The 27077-nt window shown below is 47.6% G+C and overlaps 1 protein-coding gene across 1 annotated transcript in view; it reads left to right on the top strand.

Annotated features, from left to right (window-relative positions):
- The first annotated feature begins 569 nt into the window (after window positions 1–569).
- SHFL (shiftless antiviral inhibitor of ribosomal frameshifting) overlaps window positions 570–27077 on the top strand; it is a 28264-nt gene continuing 1756 nt past the window's right edge. Inside the window, exons 1-8 of the mRNA XM_072149451.1 lie at window positions 570–707; window positions 11231–11372; window positions 12013–12062; window positions 21413–21454; window positions 21909–21938; window positions 22094–22249; window positions 22434–22537; window positions 25404–25552. Of these exons, the coding sequence (XP_072005552.1) occupies window positions 678–707; window positions 11231–11372; window positions 12013–12062; window positions 21413–21454; window positions 21909–21938; window positions 22094–22249; window positions 22434–22537; window positions 25404–25552 (703 nt within the window). The 5' untranslated portion in view covers window positions 570–677. The remainder of the gene's footprint in view (window positions 708–11230; window positions 11373–12012; window positions 12063–21412; window positions 21455–21908; window positions 21939–22093; window positions 22250–22433; window positions 22538–25403; window positions 25553–27077) is intronic.

The raw sequence follows: 27077 nt of genomic DNA, 5'->3' as shown, positions 1-27077 counted from the left end.
TCAGTTTTTAGAAGCCGCAGATACATTTCCTGTCTTGAAGATGTCAGCAGCTCAGGCTCTCAGCCCCCGTCTGTCCTGTCCCCTCTGCTTTACACTTCCATCATCAGTACATAAGTATGGACAGCGCCGCTCTAGTCCTGTGGTTGGGTGAAGTACTGCAGATCAGTCAGTATAAACATACAATAACAGCCTGTCCTGACTGCTCCCTTACTGCACTGCTGGGAGTTGTAGTACCACTGTATACACAAACATCAGGCACTAGTAGTATTGTGTTATATGTATGTGTGGAACTACAAGCTGCAGCATTTTATATTGTAGTCCCATTGGACCTGTGTTTTTGTAGTACTACAGCCCCCAGCACCCCCCCCCCCCCCCAGTATGCTGGGAGTTGTAGTCCCACTGTACATTCCAGCTGTTCTACAGTACAAGCCTCTCCACGCTGGGGGTTGTAGTCCCACACCGTGTACACGCAGCAGCTGGGGACGATAGTGTCACAGTGATGTGGTACTACAAGCCCCAGCATATCCTCCAGGCTGGGAGTAGTAGTGCGGCGGGCGGTCACACGCCAGGCGGTGCAGTGTGAACAGTCTCCTCCTCTGACGGGCGGACCCGGAACCAGCGCCACACAGACAGCAGCGGCCGAGACCCGGAGCCGCCGGGACCACAACAACTACAAGATGCAGGGAAACCCCGCAGAGGAGCTGGAGGCGAGTGACCCCCGGGGCTGCAGCCTGTACTCTGCTCTGCTGACTGTACTCTGCACTCCTGCTCTGCACTGCTGACTGTACTCTGCTCTGCTGACTGTACTCTGCTCTGCTGACTGTACTCTGCTCTACTGACTGTACTCTGCTCCACTGACTGTACTCTGCTCTGTACTCTGCACTACTGACTGTACTCTGCAGCCTGTACTCTGCACTACTGGCTGTACTCTGCACTACTGGCTGTACTCTGCACTACTGCTCTGCATTGCTGACTGTACTCTGCACTACTGAATGTACTCTGCTCTACTGCTCTGCATTGCTGACTGTGCTCTGCACTACTGCTCTGCACTACTGAATGTACTCTGCTCTACTGCTCTGCATTGCTGACTATACTCTACACTACTGACTGCACTCTGGTCTACTGACTGTACTCTGCTCTGCTCTGTATTCTGTACTCTGCACTACTGGCTGTACTCTACACACTGTACTCTGCTATGTATTCTGTACTACTGTTCTGTACTCTGCTCTGCCAGCAGCCATCTGTACTCTCCTACTATTTGTGGATCTGTGCTCCCTGCATCCCTGCTATCCACAGCACTCTCTCTGTCATCTGTACTCTGCATTCTGTCATTACTGCATTGCCTTCTGTGTTCTGTGTGCCCTGCCTTCTACACTGTATTCTGTACAGTTATATTCTGTGCTATGTGCACTTCATTCTGTAGTGTATTATGCGCTCTATAGTGTTTACTCTGCATTGCATTCTGTACTCTGTGCACTATATTCTGCACTCTGCATTATGTTCTGTATTGTGTACTACATTCTGTATTCTGTGCACTACATTCTGTATTATGTGCACTATATTCTGTACTCTGCGCACTATATTCTGCATTCTGTGCACTATATTCTGTACTCTGCGCACTACATTCTGTATTCTGCACTATATGCTGCACTCTGCATTACATTCTGTATTCTGTGCACTACATTCTGTATTATGTGCACTATATTCTGTACTCTGCGCACTACATTCTGTATTCTGCATTCTGTGCACTATATTCTGCACTTTGCATTACATTCTGTATTCTGCACTATATGCTGCACTCTGCATTACATTATGTATTCTGTGCACTACATTCTGTATTATGTGCACTATATTCTGTACTCTGCGCACTACATTCTGTATTCTGCATTCTGTGCACTATATTCTGCACTTTGCATTACATTCTGTATTCTGCACTATATGCTGCACTCTGCATTACATTCTGTATTCTGTGCACTACATTCTGTATTATGTGCACTATATTCTGTACTCTGCGCACTACATTCTGTATTCTGCATTCTGTGCACTATATTCTGCACTTTGCATTACATTCTGTATTCTGCACTATATGCTGCACTCTGCATTACATTCTGTATTCTGTGCACTACATTCTGTATTATGTGCACTATATTCTGTACTCTGCGCACTACATTCTGTATTCTGCACTTTGCATTACATTCTGTATTCTGCACTATATGCTGCACTCTGCATTACATTCTGTATTCTGTGCACTACATTCTGTACTCTGCACTATATTCTGTGCACTATATTCTGTGCACTATATTCTATGCACTACATTCTGTATTCTGCACACTACATTCTGTATTATGTGCACTATATTCTGTACTCTGCGCACTACATTCTGTATTCTGCACTTTGCATTACATTCTGTATTCTGCACTATATGCTGCACTCTGCATTACATTCTGTATTCTGTGCACTACATTCTGTACTCTGCACTATATTCTGTGCACTATATTCTGTGCAGTATATTCTATGCACTACATTCTGTATTCTGCACACTACATTCTGTATTCTATGCATTATATTCTGTATTCTGTGCACTGCATTGTGGGTGCTGCGCTCTGGGTTGTGCACTCTGTGAGTGGTATTATGTGCTGTGTGTTGTATTCTGGACATTATGTCCCAGCTCTTATGTTTTATACTTAGTACAAATTCTGCTTTATGAACACACACTTAAAGGGGTTCACCACTACTGACACTTGTATCCAGTGCTGCATTGCTGGAATGTGATTATATTTAAAGGGAACCTGTCTCCAGTATTTTAGCCTTTAAACCAGACCTAGTACGGTTGATTTACATATTGCATAAAAGTAATTTTTCACAACATTCAGCCATCACCTGGATATGAGAAAACAGTGCTCCACAAGACATGGCACTGCCTCTCAGGTGTTGTGACTGGTTTAATGCTGAACATCCTCTTTAAGGGAAGCTCCCGGCATGTGATGGGTGACTAACACTGTCATATGTCATCTTTGTACTAGACTCTTTTTTTAACTTAATTTCCTTGTTTTTTAGATGTACTTTCATTGTGGGTAATGTGGAGTAATGTGATTGTCTGGGGGTAGTGCACTCCAGAGACTTGCTGCAGCTCGAGAAAAGTTGCCAATTTTAGAAATGGGAAATTTCTATGGTAGATATATTTTTATCTTGTTTTTGCTGTGGACGAGAATATGTTATATGTCTTGTATGTTGGGTGTTGTCAGTGATTTTTGTGGCTTGTCTGTAAATTGGAACATCCCTGGTGGTTTGTGGAAGTGAATAGATTACTAGACATCCATCTGAATCATGCGATATCTTCACCTCCTCAGGCTCCAGTCCTGTACCAAAATCACAACAATTTTTATACATACACCTGCCCCCCCAATGCTGCACACATGATGCCATCTCAGAGCTTATTCAGACCATCATAATGGGGCTTAGTTACATATACTTCTAGTAATAGTTCTGCTTCGCTTTCTTGTTATGTAATGTGAAGCCTCCGGTCTGTTACCTCATCATTTACCTCATGACTTTTACCTCATCATTTTACCTCGTGTCTTTTACCTCATCATTTTACCTCATGTCTTTTACCTCATCAGCCAGAGATTCCTGTCCATAAAATGGCCGCCGATGAAGGGTCATGTGATCGCTAACTGTCCATGAACAATTGTCCTGCCAGGACCTTATGATTGTATTCATGAATATAAGATCAAAACGTCACTTGTGTCACAGGCCTTAGGCTACATTCACACAGCTGCATGGGGGATGCATATACAGCCGACGTATATACGGCCGATATACGTCCCCCATAGACTGCAATGGGCGCACGACGCTTACAGGAGCGGTACAGTGCTGCACACGTGCGGCACCGTACCGCTCCGTAGCCAGGGAAAAGATAGGACATATCCTATCTTTTCCCGTGTTACGGCGCCGTGCGCCAGTTGTTCGTATGGAAAGGGGCGGGGGTGAGCAGCGTTCACCTCCTCCTCCTCTCCCCGCACGCTGCCGTGTACCCGCCGTGCTACGGTACGGCGGGCAACGGCAGTGTGAATCCCGCCTTAGGCTACATTCACACACATGTATGGTGCCATGCGCCATATGTTCCTATGCAAAGGAGCTGGGGTGAGCAGCGCTCACCTCCTCTCCTCGCGCACGGCAGTGGGCATGTAGCTTTTGGGTGAGATTTCACATAAAAGCAGGAAAGTTTAATGAGGTAAAATCTAGTGACAGGTTCCCTTTAAAATATCCACACCCTAGACAAGAACCCCTAATAATTTTAGACTCCAACATACCCCCAAAATATATACTGTCCCAAGACCATATCCTAGCAGAAATGAATACCCCGACTATAAAATAAATAGATTCCTTACAGAAAATTTTAAAGACAATCCCATAAAACATGAAGTGCTCAACCTGTTTCAACAGATGTAGATGTACAGAGCTGTACAAGGGCTTGTTTTCTCTTTAACATATTGTACTTCCTATTGTCAGTATGTGATATTCCAGGCCCTGTACTGGGAAGCAGGAAAAAAAATCCAAGTGCTGTGAAATTGAGCAAAAAAAACCCATTTACGTCATTTTCTTCACTTATATCGGCTTCCATAGTGTCCTCCAAATGACACCACCCCTTTGTTCTTTGGGTCATTATAGTCATAGAGATACCAATTTTGTACAGGTTTTATTGTGTGTTAGTAGATGTTAAAAGGAAATCTTTTGTACAAAAAAAGTTTTAGTTTGGTCATATTCTGACGCCAATAACTTTTCCATACTTCGGTGTATGGAGCTATGTAAGTTGTCATTTTTGCAGGATGAGCTGACATTTTCATTGATGCCATTTTGAGAGCTGTACAACCTTTTGATCACTTTCTAATGCAAATGTTTTATGTTTTGCAACATGGCGAAAAAGTGGCGATTCAGACATTTGTACGCTATTTTATGTTACTGGGTTCAACCCTGGGACTCGGAGATACCTCACATGATTATGGATGTATTTGTAGATGTGTTCTAGGGAAAGGGGGATAATTTGAACTTCAGTTTTTGTAAATTTTTTATAAACTTTTTTTTAAATAGTATTTTAGGCCCCGTAGGCTAGCACAGGCTGTTAGCGGTTAGACGGGGTTTGCTGAATTATGCAGCAAATACCTGCCAGGTATGGAGGACCCTCAGCCCACGAGTCCTCTCCATACACCCCCTGCCGTATCAAACCGTAATAGTGTGTGATTTTACTAAAAGTCATTAAATAGACCACAGACCCTAGACCAATCTCTAAAATAACTAAACTTATGAAAAGTGGTTGCGGGCAGAGCCACAGGTAAGAGGAACAAAATAATAATCTACAAGGAAACCCACAAGACCTTGGCAATATAAATAAACTTTATTGTACCACATACAAAGCAACAAGACAACAAGTGGAAAAAAAACAAGTGAGACGATTGTAGAAAACAGACTGAAGCTTTCCTCCAGACTCGGGTGATTTGTTTTTTATCCTGGTAAATTTTCAGGGTTGGTAAAAACCCCTTCTTAAAAATCTCTGAACTTAAAGGGGTATTCCACAGGATCTGAATGAATATTGTTATTTGTTAGGGGGAATCCTTTAGGTCATCTTCTTCCATTAAGTTGATCCTTCAGGAATAATTTGCTTGGGCCAGGGCTTTCTAGGACAGGGCAGCCTACTGGCATTGAGCTTTAGTATAAATCCTCTACGTAATGGTAGCGATGAGGTGACATTAGATATGCTCGTAGACGGACCCTGGGGTGGGATTTTGTGACTATATGAGATTTATTGTCACTGCTTTCAGAGTGAAATGACAGTTTTTGTTGTTCATGATACGGGTGGGGGAGTTTTGGTGCCCAGACATGTAGCAGATACGTTACCGGCCTGGGGATAGGACACCTGCGCAGAGCAGACTCCGAGAGGCAGGAGAGCACAATTGTGGCATTGACTATTGTAACGTTACCCCTCTTATCCTTTATCAGGTGATACTGATTCCTCCATGAAGACCCATTTAGAGGAAACTTTCTAGGAGGTTGAAAAAAACTTGGGTCATAGGTGCCATGTGACAAATACGAAAGTATATATGAACGTTGATAGAACTCGTGAATTTATGGTGCTTGGACATAGAAGATGCCACCTTTAAAATACAAATGCCAAGTGACTTTAATATTTCTGGACAGCTCCACTTGATCTAGCTTAGAGTTGATGGCCATGGTGCCCTAAGTGGTTCCTGAGCCATTGGCTCGGAGAACCCTACCACCAGAAAGGTTCTGGCTCTTGCTTGTTGATAAGGACAACCAGAGTCCTCTTTCTTCAAGACAATTTTGATACCAATTATAAAAGTTAGGAGACCATATACTTAGGAGACAGTATGGCCGACAACTCTTCTTCTGGACAACCTCTTGCACTATGGCCTGGCTGAGAGAGTGCTTGTATCCAATGGAGGAAGGAGAATAGGTAACTTCTCAGATTGTCTGACAACTTTTGTTAAATACATGTGGTCACCCCTTTGAGATGACCACTCAAATTTGAAGAGAAAAATTATAGATAGATGGTTGTAGAAAATGAAATCATTTGTGAAGTTGTAGTTTGGAGGAACTTCATGAGATCATGATGTAGTCTTGGTTCCCACCAGTTGTGATGCTGTAGTCCATTGATGGTGACCTGGCGCTTCCAACCATGTACAGTGTGAAATAAGTCATGGTTTTCCTTGGCCAGAAGTAACTCGCTATGCAAGGATGGTGGTGCACCATGTATAGGTGGCATAGTTATTTGAGAAAGTCTTCCTAGCTGATGCAATGTGAGCTTCGTCTGGCGTAATGTGTGAGACTTACAATAAGAACGGATGGCATAGACCAATTCCAAATATACAATGTGCCAAGATGCCGCATGATTATACCACTTCCTTGCCCTGGAGCTTCGCGACAGAGCTGTAAACCACGTCATGGTCTTGTGTACCGGCAGGTTCTTGTTATGTTTGCATTGCTACAGCTAAGCTTTCTGGTATACGATACGTTCTGAGTGGACACTTTGTGGCATGGGCCTTTGAAGCTTTCCTTTCAGCAACGGACTGAATGATGACAATGTTTGTGTCTAGTAAAACATGGGGAGAATCTTATTATTAGGTCCAATTTTGATTCAGTTCAGTACAGTATTGTTATACTGTCACCTCGGATGTGGTTTTGGCACTCAATGTATACCCACTCACAACCTACATAACCCTAGAATACCAGAATTTTTTCCATAAAACCATCCTAGACCACCAGTGATTTCTCCATGTATTCCTATGGCTTTCAATACCAGTTTTTTTGCAGACCATACACAGATCTATATCTCTGGTCCAGATATCTCCTCTGTTCTAGCCAGAATTTCAGAGTGTCTATCAGCCATATCCTTCTTCTCTTCCATGTTTTAAAACTTAACATGGACAAAACGGAACTCAGAATATTTCCACCCCCTAACTCTCCCACCAGATATTGCCATCACAATTCATGGCTCCACACTCTCCAAGGTCCCCAAAGTCCGCTGGCTTGGAGTCATATTTGACCCTTCCTTATCCTCTAAGCCACACATACAGGCCCTTACTACAACCTGCTGCCTCCATCTCAAGAACATTTTTCTCTGACCCCTCCTCAATCCAGAGTCTACAAAATTGCTCCTCCATGCCCTCATCATCTCCCACTTGGACTACTGTAACATTCTCCCAGCTAACTCTCTAACGCCCCTCCAATCCATCCATAACTCTGCTGCCCGGCTAATACATCTCTCTCCTCACTTCTCCTCTGCATCTCCTAATACTAACCATGACATAAAGTTGTCCACAACCTGTCGCCTCCAAATATGTCTGAACTCATCAGCCAATACCGTCCCACACGCAATCTCTGTTCCTCACAGGATCTTCATCTTTACTCTATTACCACCAATACGCTCTTCTCACAATTCAGGACTTCTCCCGTGCTTCCCCCAAGCTCTGGAACACTACCAAAATGTGGTAGTGTTCCTGTTCTCTATAGTCTTAGTCTTTCATTTTTTCTTATCTTAGGGTAATGTAAGTCAGTGGTCCCCAACCTTTTTGTATTCGGGGACCAGTGGTACCCAAATTTTGCATGCAAATACCCCATATCTAACCCCAACCCATATAAAGTGTCATTTCTTTTCTTTTATGTCCCCTGTCCAACCCCCATAGTAAGGCCCCAAGCCCAGCCCCCTTAAAAATAAAAACCTGTATACTTGCCTACAACGCTTCTCATCTCCCTGCAGCTCCAGGTTCTCTGCCCCACGGCTTCCCAGCAGATGGCCAAAGCCACTTTTATGCACGCTACCAGTTTGCACACTATGATGTAATCTGCTGCGTCATAGTTTATGTACACGGAACCTGGAGCCGCGCGGAGAAGAGGAGCTCCGGAGATTAAGTATACAGTTTTAAGTTCTGTTGGCCACCGCCCGGTACCAGGTGTTCCACAACCAGGTCTTGGGCCATCGCCCGGTGGTTGGGGACCACTGATGTAAGTGTTCTCCTAATTATTGTACAGCACTATGGAGCTCAATATATAATAATAATAGTTAGCTCATCTCCATCTTCGACCACCACGGATTTCTCCATTAAAGGGGTTGTCCAAGAGCATAAAAAACAACTATTGGTGGCCGGGAGGGGCTGGTTAAAAATTTACTTTACATTTACTTACCTTCGCTGTCCCTCCCAGCAACCTGCGCTGTCATCACTCCACCCTGCGCTAAGCTTCCTGGCGGCCGAGGTGACCTGTTTGTTACATGGGGCATGGACCAGAGTGATCGCAGTGCGGGACCATGGGAGGAACCGCAAAGGTAAGTAAATGTTTATTTTTTTTAACTAGCCCCTCCCGGCCACCAATAGTTTTTTTGTGCTCTCGGACAACCTCTTTAAGTTGATCTCTATTTTGGGCCACCAGGGGTTCCTCCATTAAGCTCATCTCCATTGTGGGCCACCAGGGGCTCCTCCACTGAGCCCTTGACCATCTTAGATCATTGCTGATTTCTCCATTGACCCTCTACTAACCTAAACCTCTAGGGACTTCTCCATTACTCCTTCCAGACTACAAGACCTCCAGGGATTTCTCAATTAACACTTTCATCAGACCACTAAGGATGCCACCAGTGACCCTTCCATAATCCTAGACCCGAGATGTCTCCTCCATCCCTCCCATACAGCCGTCTGCAGCTGATCCTGAGCGCACAGATTGTTTTGTGTCCTTTGTAGATTGTTGTGGTTCCTCTTTGGCAGTGTCCTTGTCTTATATGTAAACAGATGGATTTTTGGCACTCGACAAAGCATATCTATAAAGTAAACCTAACCGAAACTTACTGTGGGCTCACCTCCTCCCTACTATGGTCTCGTTAAACATTGACGAGATACAACGGGGGATTAACCCTTTCGTCTACAAGTTGTAGAACCTGAAAGCGATATCAACTGGAATTCAGGAATAAACCCAACAGGAAGTGTCTTGTTTCCGTGCAGCACTCCCACAGGGGAAATGAGGAATTACATTGTCCTTACTTAGATCAGCGTATTATATATTAGATTTGTAGCTATCTCTCCGCCTATTGGGGTGACTCACTGATTTGGGACCGCCATTCATTGTCACAAAATGTCATACTAAGGTGTAAAAATTGGGGTTCTTAGACTGGATAACCTTGAAACACACTTTGCCTTTGTAGTAGACTTAGTGGGGCAGATTTACTTACCCGGTCCATTCGCGATCCAGCGGCGCGTTCTCTGCGCTGGATTCGGGTCCGGCCGGGATTTAATAAGGTAGTTCCTCCGCCGTCCACCAGGTGGCGCTGCTGCGCTGAAAAGCATTTTAACGCGCCGGAATTCACCGAGGCCGTCTGAGTGAAGGTAAGCGGGTCCCGAGCGACACATTTTCGGTTCTTAAATGCGGCGGTTTTTCCGAATCCGTCGGGTTTTCGTTCGGCCACGCCCCCCGATTTCCGTCGCGCGCATGCCGGCGCCGATGCGCCACAATCCGATCGCGTGCGCCAAAATCCCGGGGCAATTCAGGTACAATCGGCGCAAATCGGAAATATTTGGGTAACACGTCGGGAAACCGCGAATCGGGCCCTTAGTAAATGACCCCCAGTATCTCATAAAGCACATTAGTTCTGGAGGTGCACACGTAGTGGTGCCGGCATGTGATCCGGTGCACCTGCTAAGTAGCAGAGTGTCCCTGGCACACACTTTACACTTGCCACCACTTAGAGCTGGCACCCGATGTGTTTACTGTCGCAGTACAAACACCTGCGGGGCGTCTCAACGTTATTAAACTGAATCCAGGTTCCCAGTGCAAACACTACACAGTCACAACAGATCCGCTTTTGTCAGCGTAGCAGGGATGAGCTCGTCAATTGTTTCGGAGTGACTCCATGTGATTTACCATGAGATCTCTGCCCCACAGACTTTAAAGTGATAGATTTAGTATCAAACCAGAAGCCTACAGAGCACAGCAGTGTGAGGACACACCCCCAGAGCACTCGAAAAAGCTACAATCCTGGAACATTAATACTTTTTTGGCAGTTATGTTTTTACTAACGACACATGTAATAGTATAATTACAAAGTTCTCCAGGATCAACACCCAACACCGTCTGCAGAGCACAGCAGTGTGAGGACATGTGCCCAGTGCACTTGGAGAAGCTTTGGTCCAGGAATATAAATCCTTATTCATAGTCCTGGTGCTACCAACAACTTACAGAAAGATATATACTCGAGTATAAGCCTAGTTTTTCAGCACAAAAAAATGTGCTGAAAAACCCAAACTCGGCTTATACTTGAGTTAAAAAAATATAGGTTTTACCAGGTTTTTGTGGTAAAATTAGGGGCCTCGGCTTGTACTTGGGTCGGCTTATATGGTAATAACACAGCTCTCCAGGGACAATACCCAACACTATCCGCGGAGAGCACAGCAGTGTGAGGACAGGCACACAGTGCACTTGGAGAAGCTTTGATCCTGGAATATAAATCTATATTTCATAGTCCTGGTGCTACAACAACTTACACAGAGATGTAATAACACAGACCTCCAGGGACAATACCCAACACTATCCGCAGAGAGCACAGCAGTGTGAGGACACACCCCTAGTGCACTTAGATAACAATCTGAGCTCATCTCTCACTCTATATACTTACATATATGTATATTAGTGTTCTATTTCCTCATGTGTCCTATAATCTTTCCAATAGCTGGAGAAGAGTGTTCGCCGCCTCCGAGAGAAATTTCACGGCAACATCCCGATAGAGACGGCGGTGTTGCTAATGAGAAAATCTGGAAACAATCATGTACAGGTGACCACATGGATCATACTGCTCAAGGATGAGCTTAACGGTGAGAACCCTAAACATTTATGTTGCTTTTTGGGTAATTTCTACATTATGGGGGTCACTTACTAAGGGCCCGATTCGCGTTTTCTCGACGTGTTACCCGAATATTTCCGATTTGCTCCGATTTCCCCTGAATTGCCCCGTGATTTTGGTGCACGCGATCGGATTGTGGCGCATTGGCGCTGGCATGCACGCGACGGAAATTGGGGGGCGCGGCCGAGCGAAAACCCGACGGATTCGGAAAAACCGCCGCATTTAAAAAAAGAAAAGTGTTGCGGAGCTTGCACTTACCTTCACTAGGAATAGGCCAGTGAACTTGAGTGCGTTCCGATGCTCTTCAGCGCAGCAGCGCCACCTGGTGGATGTCGGAGGAACTGCCTTAATGAATCCTGGCCAGACCCGAATCCACCACAGAGAACGCGCCGCTGGATCGCGAATGGACCGGGTAAGTAAATCTGCCCCAATATCTCAAGAAACATCACTTTGTCCAACTATTTAAAGGGATTGTCCAGTGACAAGTTAGCTCCTATCCACAGGGGCTGATGTTTAGGGGTCTCTAAGTGACGTAGAATGGATCCAGATGTCCACACATCAATATGACCCTGGATGAGAGTAATATCTCTACTCTTCTGTTTTTCTTATAGATATTGATCAGGATGACCGCGTGAGATTGAAGAAAGACAAGGTTGCGATGGTAAGGCCGGTGCTTAGATGTTTGCTCATAGGAACCAATCGCCCAATTTTTTTATGTTTGATCTATTTTTATTAAAGGTTTTTCCATGGTACTAAAAAAAAAAACAAGAAAAACAGACAGTAAGGGTCACGCAGGACCAATTTGGGGGAGGGTTAGGGGGTAGAGGAGTGGATTATGGGATATCCATCAGTTAATGGTGACAATAGTGGAGGATGCCAAGGGGCAGGAGGAGGTCAAGAAGAATGGGAGGGCAGCAAAGACACAGAACAAACAGGCACACACATAAAGGGGGGTATTACACCAAGATTAAGGAAGAACGATAAGAAAAGGGAAGGGTCTGTAAGGGTTTGTTGGGCTCAACCGTGGTCGCTGGCAGGCACCCCAAAAGAGACTGAAATTCAGGGGTAGCTTTAAACACCATGTGTGACATCTGAGAGCCCCCCTCTGACATGGAAGGGGGCTGAGTGGACCGCCAGTAGTGTGGAGTGGTGTGATAGTGTGGTGTGGCCACTGCTCTGGTAAGCCTCTCTTTTACTGACCTTTGCTGGCAATATAGTAAGTAGAGCCAAGTCCGGCGAAGATGAGATTGATTTGCCAGTCAACTGGTTCTCCAGAATTGTCAGCCTAAGGTTCAGTCCCACCAAACATCTCACATGGTCCTTACAAAGTCAAGACATCTGCAACAGGAGTCAGAGACACCCGGATAGAACCTTAGAACCTTGGAATCAGTGCCGGAACATTCTACCATCCTGTCAGAATGTTATAGTGTCTTTCCTGCGGGGGCGTGGCCTGATGCCGGACTGAGGAGACGTGCGCCGCGGAGCTCCCGGGACCCGACACCCCATCTCCCTCCTAAGGCAGCCATCCCTCACCTGTTCCTGTCCCCTTCAGCTCCGGGGTGCCCCACACGCTTGCCGCTGTCCTCCGGTCCCGATTTGGAGGCGGCTGCGGACTCCGCGCCGCTCCTCCGTACTTCGCCGCGGCCGACCACGTGACCCGCGCGGCGGCCCGCTCCTAGCCGCCCGGTGCAGCTGTAGCGATCACCGGGGAAAGCATCCTCCTCTCCTGCAGCCTGAGACGCCGTTCCCACCACCGGAGGCGCCCACCACCCTTCATCCTGCTGGAGGCGCCATCCTGTGGGACTCCCCTGCGCTGCCTGAGGCCTAGGCGCGCAGGGTTAACCCTGACACTGCTGGACTGATCCAGGACCAGGTAGGGAAGTAATTCCCCTGCTGCTGCCCACCTCTGCCCTGGGGACCCCAAGCTATACACTCCAGCACTGAGTCCCCCATACTCCCAGTGATCCCCTGCTCCTGGGTTCTGTTTTATATTAACCCTTGCAGTGCCGCTGCAATACTCCACGTGGGTTTGGACTGTATCTCTGCTAACTACTGGACGCTAGGCTCCTTGATTGTTTATCACTGGCCCCCCTGCCCAGACGCCATGGGTAACCGGAGGAAGACGGCTAAAATGCTCAAAGCAGCGTCCGGGGTGTCTGCGCCTCCATCGGATGATGAATCCGTCCATGAAGATCCTCCATTCCAGTCCCTGGAACCCCTGGACGCGCAGGAATGCTCCACATCCCAAGCCGTTCTTGCACAGATACTGTCGAACGCTGCCAAAAAGTTAGGGAGATTCTCCCGCACACAGCCCTGCTCTCCTCAGGGGTCCCCAAACTCCTCTCCCTCCCTCTTTGAAGGCTCCCAGAGCCCGCCGCAGCTTGTAAGCTATGAAGAGGGTGCTGATCCGTCTGACGCGGCCACGGAGTTGGATCGGAAATTTGCAGAGGTGCTGGCGGCCATTAACGGATGCCAAACCAAACTGGTCACCAAGGTGGATGAGCTGCGACAGGACTTTGTTCTTTTAAGACACGATGTCCACAAAGCTAAAGAGCGAATTACTGAAACTGAACGCAGAATATCTGAGGTGGAGGATGTCCAAAGGCCTATGCCGACACAGATCAGAGAGCTTCAGCGCCAAATGTCTGCATCCATCGACAGAGCTGATGACCTCGAAAACCGCCTGCGACGGAACAACGTCAGAGTGGTTGGCCTCCCCGAGAAAGTGGAGGGGTCTGACCCGGTATCCTTTTTTGAAAATTGGCTCAAAAATATGCTTCCTGCAGATACCTTCTCCCCGTTCTTCACAGTGGAAAGGGCCCATCGTGTGCCATCCCGCCCTGGCCCTCCAGGGGGCAATCCAAGACCCTTCCTGGCCCGGCTGCTGCACTTTAGGGACAGGGACTCTATCCTCAGGGCTGTCCGTACCAAGGGAGAAATTCTCTATGCCAACAGCAGAGTGTCCTTCTACCCTGATTTCTCTGCATCCGTCAGGAAACAGCGAGCACAATTCACCGAGGTCCGTGCCCGTCTCCGTGACAAGGGGTATAAATATTCCATGATGTACCCTTCCAAGCTCCGAATTGTGGACGGCCAGAAGACTCGGTTCTTCACCTGCCCAACCGAAGCACTTCACTGGGCTGATGCAGCTCCTCGGGCACCTGCTGGAAGGCCCGCACCTCCTGAGTGACTGGACTCACATATCCTTTTATCTGATGTGCTATGACAATGCTGGACTTAGTCCTGAATAGTTATCTAGGGGTCCCAAATCACTGTTACAGTTTTCTAATATTTGTTTACACATTACGTGCCTCACAAATGTACCCTGTGACTGATTTGCGTTCCTTTTTTGGTCATCTTGACCAGTGCGCCATATATGGCACTCCATTCTCTCCCTCCTCCCCTCCTTCTCCCTCCCCCCTCCCCCTTACCATTACCTCCCTGTGTCTCCCTCCTCCCCTATTTCCTCTTGGTTCTCTCTAAATATGGCTGCCTAATAACCTCCTGATCACATATACATTAAGGGTTGAAGGTCCCGGGACAAATGGTGTAGGTTTGTCTTGAGTTAGGGACCACTGTTCTACTATTTGACTGTTAGTGGGTCTAGGTCTACACTACTGCTGTTAGGGTGTTAGACAGGGGGTTTGTATTCTTGGGATTGTTAGTTCAGTTCTGTTATATTTGTTATGCTCACTGTTGTCTGTCTGTCTATGTCTCTGTGGTATGAAAGGATGAATGCTTGGTTGCTCACGTCTCCTTCCCCACACCCCTTTCCCTTCCGCTAAGATGTCTTCACTTAAGGTAATGAGTTGGAATGTGAGGGGACTTAACTCCAAATTCAAGAGGGCTCTGATGTTAGATGTCATTAAGCGTCAGGCCCCCCATATTGTATGTATCCAAGAGACACACCTTACGGGTCAGAAGGTCCTCTCCCTGAAGCGGGCATGGGTGGCTAGAGGTTATCATTCCTCTTACTCTGTCTACGCCAGGGGAGTATCCATACTCATATCCAAAGCGCTTCCCATAGAGGTCATACAGGTGGCGCCGGACCACTTTGGCCGTTATGTGATCGTACATTGTGCCTTGTGGGGCTTTACCTTTACTATTGCGTCTATTTATGTCCCCCCTCCCTTTGATCCAGCTGTATTGCACCTAATATCCAGTAAGCTGGCTGCAATGCCTCCAAGTCCGATACTCTGCATTGGTGACTTCAATGCAGTCCCTAATCCCTCCTTGGATCGTACAAGTGGTCTGGACACAGGCTCGGTCCGTCTGAATGAGTGGCTCACTTCTCTAGACCTCGCCGATGTCTGGCGTAGTAAACACCCTCAAGAGAGAGAATATTCATTCTATTCCTCTGTTCATAAGAGCTTCTCTCGGATTGATCTGGCCTTTGTCTCCCCTGATATGATGCAGCACGTTGATCAGGTATCCTATTGCCCGCGCAGTGCATCAGACCACTCCGCCTTACTCATCAGTCTCCTTATAGGCCCCCCCAGCGACTCCCGCTTATGGCGCCTGCACCCGGCCTGGCTCCTATCCCCAGCGGTCCAGAGTACTGTTAGGGCAGCGCATAGCGAGTTCTGGGATGTACACTCAACCCATCCTGATCCTCTTCTAGTCTGGGACTCGTACAAGTCCTCGGTGCGGGGAGCATTCATGTCGGGGGTAGCTGGCCATAGGAAGTCCTTAAATGCCCAGGAGGAAAGGCTGACGGATGTACTGGTGACTGCAGAAAAGGATTATCTAGAGAAACCTACTCCGGGGAATAAAAAGACTTGGGCTCAGGCGCAGAGGAACCATCTAGCTGTAGTAAAGGAGCGCACCAGTAAGCGCCTGCTAGCTAGGGAAGCGTCCATCTTTGAATTCGGAGATAAAAACGGGAAGCTGCTTGCGTATTTATCGCGGGCTGAACGTCCTTGTGCTTCCGTTCCCTCTATTATTGATGGTGACGGAGCATTGATCACAGAACCCCGGGCCATTAACATGGTATTTCATGAATACTATTCATCTCTTTACAGCTCCAGATTGTCCACCTCTTCCGTCGAGATTTCCAGATTCCTTGACAGTCTTCCACTTTGGAGACTCACATCGGCACAGTCATCGGAGCTTGATGCCCCGCTCTCGGCGGAGGAGGTGGAACTGGCCATCCAATCGTTGCCCCCCGGTAAGACACCTGGACTTGATGGGCTGGGAGGTGAGTGGTATAGGGATAACTGTGAAACTCTGGTCCCCCTTCTCCTTAGCCTGTACTCCGATGCGTTTGACAGCGGTTCCCTCCCCGACTCCATGCGAGAGGCCCTTATCGTAGTTCTTCCCAAGCCAGGCAAGGACCCTCTGCTTCCTGACTCGTACCGCCCAATTTCCCTCCTAAACTCAGATGTTAAAATACTAGCAAAAATTCTGGCAACAAGGCTTAACAAAGTAATATTATCCTTGGTTCACCCGGACCAGACAGGCTTTATGCCTGGGAGGGGAACTGACATAAATATACAAAGACTACACCTGAACATAGCAGAGGCAGAGCGGTCTCCAGACCCTGGGTTTATATTATCCTTAGACAATTGTAAGGCGTTTGATTCTGTGGAGTGGCCCTATTTGTGGACCCTTTTGCCTAGAATGGGTTTTGGCCCTCGATTTACAGCATTGGTTAAGCTACTGTATAATGATCCCAAGGCTAGGATACGGACTAATCTTAACATCTCACCTACTCTCCCTATGGCCAGGGGCACTAGACAGGGTTGCCCACTATCTCCCCTTCTCTTTGCACTCGCCATTGAACCCCTTGCTGTGGCGATCCGCCACTCTGAGGGCATTAAGGGCATAACTAGAGGTACTATTATTGAAAAGGTATCTCTCTATGCTGATGATACACTTGTATACCTTGGAGATGTGGGCCCCTCTCTGGAATCCCTTCTGTCCCTGATAGAACGCTATGGGGGGTTCTCAGGCCTTCGGGTTAACTGGGACAAATCAGCCCTCTTTCCCTTATCTGATGTAGGGGTACACTCCCTCCCCGTCCCAGTCCGGGTGGTGTCCACCTTTAAATATCTGGGAGTCCAGGTGTCACGCAAGGTCCAGGCATTTACGGAGTTAAACATTACACCCCTGATAGCTGCAACGGAATCGCGTCTAAAAGCCTGGTCCACTCTCCCCCTGTCTTTGTACGGGCGTATTAACATATTTAAAATGATTTTTCTCCCAAAATTTCTATACCTTTTTCATGCTTGTCCTATACTACTTCCTAAGAGTCTGTTTAAACGCATAGACGTCATTCTCAGGTCCTTCTACTGGCAGAGTAGTGCCCCGCGCTTCAGTTTAGCGCTGCTTCAGGCTCCCAAGGCTAGGGGTGGACTGGCTGCCCCGGATCTGTATATTTATTACCTGGCTTCCCAGCTAGTATATGCCCAGTGGTGGATAGATATAGACATGGGTAATGCAGCTACTGCACTGGCTGGTGCCCTGGTAGGTTCCTACGAGGCCCTTACAAACCTGCTGTACAGATACAAGTCCCCATCTGATACCCCACTTCCCCTACGTACGGTAGCGGTGTGCTGGCGTAGGGCGCAATCCCTGGTGGAAACAGGCAGCCCTCCCCCTCTCTCGCCCAGGACTCCATTGTGGCTCAATCCGTGGCTCTCTCACTTCCTCTCCCTCCCGGGATGGACAATGTGGGGGGCGGCGGGGGTGAAATTTGTAGGCCAGCTCTTATCCCCGGAAGCAGAATTACTCAGCTTCAACGAGATAAGGGAGAGACATACTGTACCCGATACGGCTAGCTTCCACTACACGCAACTGCGACATGCATTTAAAGCCCAATTCGGCTCCTTCAGCCTGACAGTGAAATTCTCCAAACTAGAGACTCTGATGAGTACCCCGGACCTCCCTAAGCCACTCACTCAGTGCTATGCTCTCCTACAAGAGCAAAAGTCCAGACCGTTTGATAGAGCCCGTGAACGCTGGAGACAGGATATCCCTGACCTGTCAGATGATGACTGGAGGGAGGTCGAACTGTCCTACTTCACATCTGTAGTGAGCGCGAGGGACTTCCTGATCCAATCTAAATTCCTCCATCGAGTATACTTCACCCCTGCTAGATTATTCCGCATGGGAGCTATGCCCAATAACCTTTGCTTTCGCTGTCAGGCTGAAGTCGGATCCTTCCTGCATTGTGTCTGGTCCTGCCCTAGGGTCCATGTCTTCTGGTCCGAAGTGCTGGAGTTCCTTAATCTACACTTTGATTTCCCACGATTACTGTCCCCCTCTGTGTGTCTCCTCGGCATCATAAATGAAGTTGTCAATGGCCACTATGACAAAATTTTCTTTAGGTTTGTCTTATACTACGCCCCAAAAAGTGGTGGTGATGACCTGGAAGGACCAGGAGCCCCCTCCATTAAAAAGATGGATACTACTCATTAACAGTGTCATTCCCCACTACCGGTCCCTGTATACCAACAGGAAGTGTCCCCAGAAGTTTGATCGCATCTGGTCCAGATGGTGCGCGACTCCCCATACAGCCTTATAATCACGTGTGATATATACTCCTCTCCATGATGAAGGAGACTGAGCGTGCTGGTATGTGTGTGTGTGTGACTGATTGTCTATGTGTCAATAGTTATTTGTGTTGTATCAAGATGTCTGGCTGCAGTATCTGCTGTCATTTACTGTGTAATATCCCTCAGTTAGTTTTGAAACGCAGCAAGAACCTGACTGTTACCATGGTTGTTGCTTAATAATCCTGTAATGGGGGGAAGGAAATATGTGACAGACAATCTTGTTCTTCGGTTTTGTTTATTATAATTGTATAAAATTTCAAAAAACTGCAAAAATAAATACTTTAAAAAAAAAAAAATAGTGTCTTTCCTGCGCTGCGCATGCCATGGAGAGTTTGTGCGTAAGTGAATATATCTTGTACCGGTCTTGTTCAGCTCCTGTACCAAGCTGTGAATATAAGCAGGGTCTCCCAGGGATGTGTCCTGTAGTATAACAGCATACAATGGGCAGGGGGACTCTTGGTAGTGAATAACGACCCGAAAGGAGTTCGGCTTTGTATGTGGCAAGCTCCTTAGGGGAGAATTGGCGGAGTTGGCAGTATCCTAACCAGGAGCGGGGCGTAGATGGGTCTCTTAAGTGAGGCGCCCTGTATGTGGTGGATGCAGGGGTCGTCAACGAGGCGGCATCTCAAAAACGTCTCCCAGTAGGGAAAGTGGGGTTGTGCAAAAGTGGCGTCAGGGGGGCGTTAGGGTGAGAAATGATACGTCGTCCAATGAGCTTGATGTCCAATGATGTCTTAAGGGCCTCTCTCGGGTACAGCTTGTGCTTAGCTACTGTTTATCCAGGGCAAATAATGCAGTGGAAACGTGCAACGACAATGCTATAGGGCGACTCGTTACTTGTCTTTCGAACTGAAGTTCTAGTCTAGGACTTGGCAGTGTTACCCCACACAAATTCGAGCATTTGCCGAGCATAGGCCCAATTTTTTTTATATGAAAAACCCCCAATAAGCGGTTGACAGATATCAGTTTATCTATTTGACTTCAGTGACATGAACCAAATCAGCTACTCTAACAAAATACAAGACCTGATTCCAAAATATCCAAAGATTAGGATAACTACGGAATGGAGGAGGTCTTACATGCAGCAAGGTCCAAACCAAACACAACTCTGTTGTGTGGACCTGAGCAAAATTCCTATAAGCCTATAGCTGTAGGCCTGGACATGACTTCCACCAATGTTTTTTTAAAACAACCCCTTGAAGAAAATGTTTGTCAAAAAAGTTCCAAGATTTGTAGATTGTAGAAAGTAGCAGCCCAGAAGGGGCGAGGAAGGTTCTATCAATTCAGGTGGAGACAGGATGAGTCGGTCAATCGCAATTACAATGATGACTGGAAATGGTCCAAGTCGTTACTATCTCTGCCCACTTCTCTGCAGACCTCCTGGGTGGGATCCTCCATCAGTGTTGGACTTTCATAGATTAAAGATTTGTTCAAGTATCTTCCTATGTGTAGGTGCTTGAGCAAAAGGTTCTCTTAGTGCTAGTTCTCTGCTTAACTTGTTCACCCTGGTCTGAACTTATTCCACCTGCCTTAATCTCTACCTTGTTGTACCATCAAGAAAGAACTCCATCTTCTTTGACCTCAGATGGTCTACTGGCCATGTCTCCAGACGTCCCTTCACATCGGCATCTCAGTGCCACCCAAGCAAGTTGTCACTGAACTGGGACTATTTGTGAAGTAGCGACATCAAAGACCAAATCCCCTTGTGGGTGAAAACCAGCTTTTTTTTTTAAACTGGCGTCCACATATTCTCCTCAAACAAGTCCTTCTTTTTGAGTAACCATGCAGCCATCAAACACCATAGAACAGTGGTGGCGAACCTATGGCACGCGTGCCAGAGGTGGCACTCATAGACATCTATATGGGCACCCTAGGGTAGAGTTTGCCAAACAGGACTCAAGGCCTCTTGCAGTCCCAGGCAGCCCAGGACCCTAGAAGGAAGCTACAATAATAATCCAAACTTCTTCTCCATCTTTCTACTGTATTGGTGTCCTCAGGGGCCTATACAATTTAAACCTGTGACAGAGCAGGGAGGAATAAGTTACTGCATTTGTTCTACCTTGCTAGGTACGTCTACGATAAATATATGACCCCATGTGTCCTGATCTGGCACAACCATACGAGTGTGAGGCAGAGACAATGTTTCATTGAATACAGAAGGAATAAAGACTCCCTTGTCCTGCTGGACCAGAGTCTGGAGTACAATAGTTTCAGTGATTGAAGAACCTGAACTAGTGAGTTCTTAGTCTTCATTGTCTCCTTGGAGGTTCAGCTTCCTCTTTTACCATGACACCTCAACCAACATTCAAAAAGTTGTAGCTCGAGAAGAACATGGAGAGAAGGCCCTGACAATTACCAGGCGACCACCAGCTTCAGAGTGGACGTTCATTTGTTTTATAGTCTTCCATGATATTGGTAAAGTGATGATAAAGTGATCATATCTTTGCTCTTTCAGAATGTGATCAACAAATTGAAGAAGGATAGTGAAAAGCCAAAGGTAAAACCTCATTTCCTCATTAGAGTTCCTATATGTAAATACAAGTCACATGCTCCTGCCTTGGTTTTGAAGACCCCTATATCCGAGTCTGTAATATCCATGAAAACCAACATAATTCATCTCTGTTTTGATCCAAACCTAAATTCCAATCTAAGACTCATCCTGTTTATTATATCCTCTCACTTTCTGTTCTGAACTTCTCTTGTGCTGCACCTTAACTGTGGAATGCGCCCCCCTGCTCATTACACTTGCTCCTAGCTTATTAGGAAAATGGGCCTATTGAAATCAGTGGATGTTCCTGGCTTTCCCAGAGCAAGTGGGATGTCCCACTCGTAGATAACTTCCCTAATTTTCCAAAACAAGGGACCTCTTTAATAGCAACATATATTTTATTTATTTGTTGTTGTTATTATTGAAAGATTTAGTAAAATGATCTTTGTTTTTACTTTTTTAGCCAGATCTAAGCTCTGACAAGGATATAAAGGTACAGTTTATAATGCAACAATCTAAGACTTTCTTTGCCAGGATCCGCGGGGGCGGTGCCTGACACAAGTACCACCCCCTTGGACCATAAACCAACATTTAGATTGAATTGACCATATTTCATCCAGATTTACTCATATAAAAATATATTCCCAGGACCTGGCTGCAAAGTTGAAGTGTTTGCCTCTGACGGAAAAAAATTTGAAGATGTTTAACAATGCCTCTGAAAACCAAATTCCTTCCAGTGACAGACAGTTTGCCTGCAAAGACTGTGACAAGATGTGGTGGAGACGAGTTCCTCAGAGGAAAGAGGTGAGTAGCAGTGTATTATTTATAGGGGAGTTCCTCTGCTTGCCTTGAATCATGGGTTGGGTTTAGTTGAGATTATGCTGAGACTTCCCGCTGTAGAGGGGAAGAGGGAGCTTCTGTGTCCAGATTCTAAATTTTTAAATATTCGCATGTAAAAAAAAAATTCACTGTCCCTTTGTCTATTTAGGTGTCAAAATGCCGTGGTTGTCACAAAAAATATGACCCCGTTCCATATAATAAGATGTGGGGGATTGCGGAGTTCCACTGCCATAACTGCAAACGCACTTTCAAGTAAGACAATGGAGAACCTTATTGTTATCTTTACTATGTCTGTCCACATGATGCATTCAGTACCCTCCAGGATGCAACCAGCACCCTCCATGATGCAACAAGCACACTCCACAATGCATCCATCACCCTTTATGATGCATCCAGTATCCTCCACAATGCATCCAGTACCCTCCATGATGCATCCAGCACCCTCCACGATGCATCCAGCACCCTCAATGATACATCCAGCACCCTCAATGATACATCCAGTACCCTCCATGATACATCCAGCACCCTCCATGATACATCCAGTACCCTCCATGATGCATCCAGCACCCTCCATGATGCATCCAGCACCCTCTATGATGCATCCAGTACCCACCATGATACATCCAGTACGCACCATGATGCATCCAGCACCCTCCATGATACATCCAGTACCCTCCATTATGCATCCAGCACCCTCCATGATACATCCAGCACCCTCCATGATACATCCAGTACCGTCCATGATGCAACCAGCACCCTCCATGATGCATCCAGTACCCACCATGATGCATCCAGTACCCACCATGATGCATCCAGCACCCTCCATGATGCATCCAGTACCCACCATGATACATCCAGCACCCTCCATGATACATCCAGTACCGTCCATGATGCATCCAGCACCCTCCATGATACATCCAGTACCGTCCATGATGCATCCAGCACCCTCCATGATGCATCCAGTACCCACCATGATGCATCCAGCACCCTCCATGATGCATCCAGTACCCTCCACGATGCATCCAGCAACCTCCATGATGCATCCAGTACCCTCCACGATGCATCCAGCACCCTCCATGATACATCCAGTACCCTCCATTATGCATCCAGCACCCTCCATGATACATCCAGCACCCTCCATGATACATCCAGTACCGTCCATGATGCAACCAGCACCCTCCATGATGCATCCAGTACCCACCATGATGCATCCAGTACCCACCATGATGCATCCAGCACCCTCCATGATGCATCCAGTACCCACCATGATACATCCAGCACCCTCCATGATACATCCAGTACCGTCCATGATGCATCCAGCACCCTCCATGATACATCCAGTACCGTCCATGATGCATCCAGCACCCTCCATGATGCATCCAGTACCCACCATGATGCATCCAGCACCCTCCATGATGCATCCAGTACCCTCCACGATGCATCCAGCAACCTCCATGATACATCCAGTACCGTCCATGATGCACCCAGCACCCACCATGATACATCCAGCACCCTCCATGATACATCCAGTACCGTCCATGATGCATCCAGCACCCTCCATGATACATCCAGTACCGTCCATGATGCATCCAGCACCCTCCATGATGCATCCAGTACCCACCATGATGCATCCAGCACCCTCCATGATGCATCCAGTACCCTCCACGATGCATCCAGCAACCTCCACGATGCATCCAGTACCGTCCATGATGCACCCAGCACCCTCCATGATGCATCCAGTATCCACCATGATGCATCCAGCACCCTCTATGATGCATCCATTACCCACCATGATGCATCCAGCACCCTCCATGATGCATCCAGCACCCTCCATGATGCATCCAGCACCCTCTATGATGCATCCAGCACCCTCCATGATGCATCCAGTACCGTCCATGATGCATCCAGCACCCTCCATGATGCATCCAGCACCCTCCATGATACATCCAGCACCCTTCATGATGCATCCAGCACCCTCCATGATGCATCCAGTACCCACCATGATGCATCCAGTACCCACCATGATGCATCCAGCACCCTCTATGATGCATCCAGTACCCACCATGATGCATCCAGCACCCTCTATGATGCATCCAGCACCCTCCATGATGCATCCAGCACCCTCTATGATGCATCCAGTACCGTCCATGATGCACCCAGCACCCTCCATGATGCATCCAGCACCCTCTATGATGCATCCAGCACCCTCCATGATCCATCCAGTACCCACCATGATGCATCCAGGACCCTCCATGATGCATCCAGCACCCTCCATGATGCATCCAGCACCCTCCATGATGCATCCAGTACCCAGCATGATGCATCCAGGACCCTCCATGATGCATCCAGCACCCTCCATGATGCATCCAGCACCCTCTATTATGCATCCAGCACCCTCCATGAGTGCCCATCGTTGTATTAGGTTTTTGTAGTAGTCCCCTACTGGTGGCAGTGACATCTTAGAACATTAGTGTTAGACCCAATGATGTGCCGAATGTAATAAGCTTTGTACGTTTGATAAATGTGGCCCAAATTCGTGTCAAATCTGTCTCTGATTACCTGTTCCTACTTGCAGCATTCATAGGTGCGATGGCCATGTACAGCTCAGTTTTTTTTGATAACTCGTAAACGCTTTGATGGAAAGAGTAAGAGGGTATGAGCTGCAGATACCCCAGGGTTACACCAAATTTTAGAAGAGAACTCATGGCTGATAGGTATGAAAATTTGGATAAAAAATAGCTGATGAAGGTCCCAGTTTTCGGTGGAACCGTTATACATAATGTGTTCTTTACACCAACCATCTTTCCTTATGGATTTTTGGGATCAAGAATGAAGTCAGAAATATGTTATTTTTTTTACTTTCGGATTATAACCTAAAAAGTTGGACCCCTGCAGCATCTTTTTAGTGGATTTATCACCTATGTTTTGGGATTTATGAGGACTTAAAATGACAAAATCCATCTTTTGAGGCTTTTCTCGTGACTTTTTGCGCCTTGGAATGTAAAGAAAGTAGTGGCATCTGTGGCAGCCAATCAGAAGCTTGTATAAATATTAATACCCAAAACTAAATGACAAATGAAATCTGATTGGTTCTTGGACTGTGTCATTTGCTTTGCAGGGGATTTGCCCAGATGGAGGTTTCGTCCCCGTGTTACCTGTGTGGCGTTCCCGTCTTACCTAGTCGTATCCTCCCTCCTCGCCGGAATAGCGGCCCCCGGACCCGAAACCCTCACAGCTGCTTCGCTGAAAACTGTTATAACCGGAGAGGTAAACAAAAACATGGTGATATACAAGCATATATTTAGAGTAGATGTAAAGAAGCGACAGTGATAAGTACAGTTTAAATAGCCCCTTAGGGTGACCTTAAAGGGATATTCCTGGAAATACACCTTATGCCTTATCCACAGAATGGTGGTCACTGTATAATTAGACCGGCGGAGGGGTTAAACTCATCTTCCCCAGGGGCCACATCAGCCGTGTGGTTGCCTTGTCCTTATATTGCTGTATAAATGTATCTACTGGAGTAGTTTCATTTATACAGTGTTATCATTACAATTAGCCCTTTGAGGGCAACCATAAAACTGGCCAGTATATGCCCCTACAGTAGCCAATAGTCATAGTACCCACCACAACAGCCACACTGCCCCCCATAGTAGCCAAAGTGCTCTCCATAGTAGCCAGACTGCAACCCAAAGCAGCCGGACTGCTATTGCAGCACCATAGTAGCCATAGCGCCGCCCATAGCAGCCACAGTGCCCCCCATAGTAGCCAAAGTACCCCCATAGCATCCAAAGTGCTCCCCATAGTAGCCAGACTGCCCCTCAAAGTAGCCGGACTGCTATTACCCCCCCATAGTAGCCATAGCGCCGCCCATAGCAGCCAGAGTGCACCTCACAGCAACCAGAGTGCCCCCCATTGAAGCCAGAGTGCTCTCCATAGCAGCCAGAGTCGTCCCCCCCCATAGTAGCCAGAGCTCCCCCCATAGTAGCCAGAGCTCCCCCCATAGTAGCCAGAGCTCCCCCCATAGCGGCCAGAGTTCCCCCCATAGCGGCCAGAGTTCCCCCCATAGCGGCCAGAGTTCCCCCCATAGCGGCCAGAGTTCCCCCCGTAGCGGCCAGAGTTCCCCCCGTAGCGGCCAGAGTGCCCCCCGTAGCGGCCAGAGTGCCCCCCGTAGCGGCCAGAGTGCCCCCCGTAGCGGCCAGAGTGCCCCCCGTAGCGGCCAGAGTGCCCCCCGTAGCGGCCAGAGTGCCCCCCGTAGCGGCCAGAGTGCCCCCCGTAGCGGCCAGAGTGCCCCCCGTAGCGGCCAGAGTGCCCCCCGTAGCGGCCAGAGTGCCCCCCGTAGCGGCCAGAGTGCCCCCCGTAGCGGCCAGAGTGCCCCCCGTAGTAGCCAGAGCGCCCCCTATTGTAGCCAGAGTGTCCCCCATTGTAGCCAGAGTGCCACCCACAGCAGCCAGAGTACCCCCTACGTCAGCCCTGCTGTGGAAAAAAAATAAAAACATACTCACCTTTCCCCACTCCCCTGATGCCGCAGCATCTTCTTCTTCTTTGTTTCTCCTGTGTGTGCCGTCTGTATGCACGACTCCTGTAGATATGATGTGATGTGGTGACATCATAGCGCCTGCAGGCTTCAGAGGCGGTGCATACAGCCCCCGCAGGAGCAATGGAGAAGAAGAAGAAGACTGCTGTAGCATCAGGGGAGCGGGGAAAGGTGAGTATCAGAGATCTCTGCCCCCGATTAGCGCAGCATAGGAGCAGGGAGCCAGAGCCGGAGAACACAAGGCCCAGATCGTGC

The sequence above is a fragment of the Engystomops pustulosus genome, chromosome 4 (genome assembly GCF_040894005.1).
Source record: "Engystomops pustulosus chromosome 4, aEngPut4.maternal, whole genome shotgun sequence".
NCBI classification, from domain to species: Eukaryota; Metazoa; Chordata; class Amphibia; order Anura; family Leptodactylidae; genus Engystomops; species Engystomops pustulosus.
Note: the sequence above shows the minus strand (reverse complement) of the source record. Positions and strands in the feature narration are given on the sequence as shown.